At 48.0% G+C, this 5,080-nt stretch overlaps 1 protein-coding gene across 1 annotated transcript; it reads left to right on the top strand.

The window, feature by feature from the left end:
* Positions 1-973: 973 nt before the first annotated feature.
* Positions 974-4,096, top strand: LOC144170012 (cuticle protein 16.8-like). The gene is made up of 3 exons (XM_077699500.1): positions 974-1,088; positions 1,216-1,275; positions 3,532-4,096. Exons 1-3 carry the CDS (start codon positions 1,077-1,079, stop codon positions 4,027-4,029), a joined length of 570 nt encoding a protein of 189 aa, XP_077555626.1. The 5' UTR covers positions 974-1,076; the 3' UTR covers positions 4,030-4,096.
* Positions 4,097-5,080: the final 984 nt, after the last annotated feature.

Genomic DNA, 5,080 nt, shown 5'->3' with positions numbered 1-5,080 from the left:
GTCTCTCGACATTTCTGTGTGGAGGAGGATTAGAAGGACGTAATAAATCGCGTTATCACAGTCCTATAAATGTGCAAGCTTTCGACAATTATAAAGCACACAGTAATGCACTTTCTCTGCCAAATTGTGAAATATCATTCTGTGTCCAGCACGGGAAGTCGGATGGGAGGATAAGCTGCGCTAAAGAACCAAGGCAAGAAATATCACCTGTTTAAACTATTCCTAACCGGATCTGAAAAAAAAACCCACAGAGCAAACACACATTCATCATGCGATTGTGGTTGATTTTGTAAGCGTAAAGACGGCAAAAATGAATTATGAAGAGCCTTAATGCTGAGTTAGTTGACAGCCGATATAACTAAATCACGGGCTTGTTCCCGTACTAAGAAGAAAACCGGGAAGTGATTCGCCTTTGTTGGACCTAACCGTAAGAAATCCTTCCAAAAATTACGCACATTAAACAAAACACTGTGCTTTTTTCGCTGCACTTCTGCCGTCCGACGACGGAAATCTTCGCCTCGTGGTCAAGCGTAATGGCCTGTTAAGTCGTTTAACGTAAAGTTAAGAACTCCAAGAGCAGTTACTCAAGCTATTTCTTCAAGAACAAAAAGAAGCGGGGAGGGCTGCGAACTTCACGGTGAGAATTCTGAAATTCTTTCTAGTGAACAAGTGGAGCCTGTGAATTCGATTTTTTTTTCGCATAAAACCAAAGCCGCCCGCGTGTATTGTATAACATTAAGTCTTTCGACATGACCGAGATTAGGATCTGCGAAACGTGCAGGGAAAAGAAGCTCGTCTAGCCGCCCGAGGCGTAAACGGTTGAGGTGCGAGGGGGAAGAAAGGTTGGTCGTGTCTGTTACCGAACTGGCGGCATACCGCAGGTACCCCTCTCCACCCGTCCTTTTGTCGTCCACGCTATTCTGCCCGCCGCCTCATCCAACCTTTGGTGGAAAGGGCAGGGTGGAATCAGCATGCTTTGATGGTCAGGAAAACGCCAGTGAAGGGCTCGATGGGGTATATAAGCCAACACGACCGCCACACTGTCCATCGAATCGGAGCAACCGTTCGCCGACGCCATGTTCTCCAAGGCACGTACTGGAACGTCCTTTCGAGCGTGGATTATTCCTAGAAGAATGGATGCCTTTTTTCGCCAGAATACGACATTCCGGGGGTGTACGAAGTTTTTCACTTTTCGCCCTCTCCCTTCTCGTGCAGGTCCTCCTGTGCTGCGTGCTCGCCCTCGCCGCTGCCCAGCAGCAGCCAAGCCTTGACGGGGTAAGTCGTACCGGCTCGACAGGGTCGCAAGTTTGCTTTGTTGTGTGAGGTTAACTGTGACTAACTTGACGAAGAGAACAGGACGAGTTATCGTCCTCAGCTGCGCTTCGCTTCTAGCGAAGGTAAACCGTATTCTCGCTGCTGAGCACGAGGTCGCGGGTTCGATTCCCGGCCGCGGCGGCCGCTTTTCTGATGGAGGCGAAAAGCAAAAACGCCCGAGTGTACGAGATTTCGGCGCACGTTAAAGATCCCCAGGTGGTCAAAATTAATCCGGAGCCCTCCACTACGGCGCACCTCATCGCCTGCGTTGCGTCGGTGCGTTAAACCCTACAATCAATCAACCGTATTCTGGCAGGTAATTAAGGATAGCATGATGACAACACATATATTGATTTCACTTTAAAGATCTAGCCTTTAGTAACTCAGTTAACATCCATTTAGCTGCGAATAAGGTTCCTTTTACCCAATAAAAACGTTTAACTTCCCTACTACACCAGTGCAGCAATGACGTTATTGGGAAGATTAAAAAAATCAGTAATGGGTTTCCTAGCTCCATTGCAGCATTGAAGAGAGGCAGCCAGATACAGTCATAGGCACCACTACATCACGTTCACTTATCTCTAGCTCCCACTCGCTCATCTGTCTTCCTCTTTATCTATCTGAACTGGTTGAAGTTGGCATCAAATGGGCATGATCGTTATGCTGGTGCGGCAATCACTGGAATGAAATGAACTTTTACCCGCAGCGGTGACTTAGTGGCTATGCTGCTGAGCACGAGGTCGCAGGTTCGATTTCTGGCCGCAGCGGCCGCTTTTCTGATGGAGGCGAAAAGCAAAAACGCCCGTGTGCACCAGATTTCAGCGCATGTTAAAGATCCCCAGGTGGTCAAAATTAATCCGGAGCCCTCCACTACGGCGCGCCTCATCGCCTGCGTTGCGTAGGCGCGTTAAACCCTACAATCAATCAATCGAAATAAACTTGTATTGTGTCTTCATGGTTGGTTCCCCTAAGGAATATGCATTTGACTTTAAGCAATCTGCATTTGCATTTGCAATGACTTCGACTTCTAAATTTACGGGCATTTTGTGAAATTTGCCACAGGAACTTTCCCATAGCAGAGAAGGATGCATTTGTGTGCACAACCGGGGATAAAAAGTTTTTAAAAAGCAAAGAGCAGCTGATTTTTGGCACACTAACGCTTTAGTTTAATAATTTATATCTTTCCGGCTTACATTCCCCAAGTTTCCCCCTTTGTGCATGTAGATGGGATGGAAAGAATTAGCAAATAACATATATAGCATCACATCAGACTTTTACTGTAGGCAAGGTTTCAATGAAGCTATGAATTTCAGAGCCGTAGTGTTGAAAAAGAGGGTTGCTTTTTACCGATAATTAGGGAAAACTTATTTACTCCTCACATATGTGGTTGCTCATAGTGAGAGTAACATAGCATGCCGATTGGTATAAATAATAAATTATTTGAATATATTTTTTGTGCACGAGGTAAACTCACGGCCAGATTCAATTCAACCTAGATTTCTCGCCCATTTCTATTTTCACCCAGTTGAACATTACATAAAGCAAAAAAGAAAGGGTGGAGACCAAATGTTTATTAAGTATATTTGCTATGTATAGCATACTAATCCAGTAAGGAAATTTATGTGTTGTAGATGCTTTTTTAGGCAAAGCTTCCTATATTACATTACGTCGATCAGAAGCGCGTTCTTGAAATTTCGAGATAGATCGAGATGTTCTTACAGGTAATTAGTGTCCTTAAAAGAACAAGAAAAACAATTTAGTTCCCAAAACTGGATCACTAGATATGTCGGTTGTGGAATTTTACTAGAACCGACATTCTTGCTTTGTTGTTTTCCTTAGCTTTAAAGCTTTTCCAGGTGACGCCTAAAGTTCCACGTCGCTATCTTCATTAGTTTACTAGTTGTATCCCTATTCTTCGTTTCTGCCACTAAATCGTCGATGGCTACTTATCTCGTTCGCCGAAATTTTCTATTCAGTCAAATGGTTACCGCGATGTTTCGATAATACGGGATGTCGTTCTTGCTATTTAAAGTCGAAATATTTTCTTTCCTCGTTTTTTCTGCTCACCCTTGCGATCATGATTTCATGACTGAAATAACGGGCATTGCTATCATCACACGGCGACCAAAGGCGCCAGCCCATTACAGCATCAATCCACTTGTAGTTAATGAACGCCCATTTCCTCCCCCTCCCCCCTCCTGAACCCCCTCCGTGCAGCCACCCCAGCCCTACAGCTTCAGCTACGACAACACCGACGAGTTCGGCACCCGCATGACGCAGCAGGAGAGCGGTGACGAGAACAACAACAAGGTCGGCTCCTACAGCTACACCGACGCCAACGGCCTGACCCGTACCGTCAAGTACACCGCCGACGCCGAGGGTTTCCACGTCGTGGTCGAGACCAACGAGCCAGGCACCAAGACCTCCAACCCAGCCGACGCCCAGATTGTCTCCAACGCCGCTGAGGTCGCCCCCGCCCCCGCCCCCGCTCCAGTCGTCGTGAAGGCCCCAGCGCCCGTGGTCCGCACCGTCCAGGCCACCCCAGTCACCGTGCACGCCGTGCACGCCGCCCCAGTCGCTGTGCACGCCGTGCACGCCGCCCCCACCTTCACCCTGCACGCCGCCCCCGTGTCCTTCGCCACCGCCCACCACGTGACCCCCGTGTCCTTCCACGCTCCACTCACCTACACCCTCGGCCGTGCCAAGAGCCGTTAAGAACGGACCGTAGTGATGTAAAAATTCATAGGAATAAACAATATTTTTTTAGTTTTTGCTTTCAAAAGTTTGTTCGGGTGTTTGTTTGATGCTACAGTGATGGTGTTTGATGCTACACTAAAGCGCGCACCATCTCGAGCATCATAGTCAGCATCATCATGATCATAATCACCGTCGTCGTCGTCGTCATCATCATCATCATCATCATACTGGGAGAGGACGAAGGCCTCTCCCAAAGATCTTCAGCCACGTCTATCGAGTGCAGGTCTAGTTAAGTAGACCCTTTCCAACCCTATTTTTGTAGCTCATCCATCCATGGAGTCCATGGCCAACCTGTATTGCGTTTACGGTCTATTGGCCAATAATTGGGCAAATGTTAGAACCGTTACTACGGAACATATTAACCAGGGCGTCGAACCGGGACTCCACTCGGAGGGAAAACAGGACAGAAACTGTTGTTTTTGCCTGAATTGAACCCGAACTCGAAGCGATATTTTTACAGCATGCCGGAACCAAACCGTAACTGAACGAAACGGAAAAAAAAAAAATTGGAAACGCACTTAAGACTGGTCACGTTTAGGAATGCGAGGACACTTCGTCAAGCGGGCGAAATATTTTCGAGTAATGCTTACACAAGCGTAACCCGCACACGGAGATATATCTGGAGCTGCGACTGCGGTGTAACGGTTATACCCCGTGTTTTATTCAATAACCGAAGGGCTCGTGGCACTCATCTATAGCCCTGAGGCCCTAAATTCCCACCTATCCCTGAAACCGATTTGACCGGGTCAAGCCGGTTTGCCCAGAGGTGCCTTCGAGGGGAGCAGCAGCCAAGCAGCGTTTTTTTTCGCTCAGCTAGTGATAGTGAGCCCAGCCCATTCGGCCATCCGCTCCCGCCGCCGCACTCACCGGTTGCCCACGTCGCTCTGCGTCCACCCAAACGTCGCCTAGTAACGGAGGCGCCCACTCTGCTTACAATTTCATTTCTGAGGGTCGGGGTGCGCTTAATGGCGTAACTTTACTACCATCTTTCGACCACTGACGACGCCGC

Source organism: Haemaphysalis longicornis, unplaced genomic scaffold, assembly GCF_048455015.1.
Source record: "Haemaphysalis longicornis isolate Haplotype H1 unplaced genomic scaffold, Haemaphysalis longicornis Haplotype H1 scaffold_2, whole genome shotgun sequence".
Classification (NCBI taxonomy): Eukaryota; Metazoa; Arthropoda; class Arachnida; order Ixodida; family Ixodidae; genus Haemaphysalis; species Haemaphysalis longicornis.
This window is presented reverse-complemented; position numbering and strand designations above follow the sequence as displayed.

Excerpts from the sequence above, each read along its gene's own strand:
- LOC144170012 (XM_077699500.1), top strand. Across the intron at positions 1,276-3,531 it reads AGCAGCCAAGCCTTGACGGG|CCACCCCAGCCCTACAGCTT; the intron begins GTAAGTCGTACC and ends CCCTCCGTGCAG.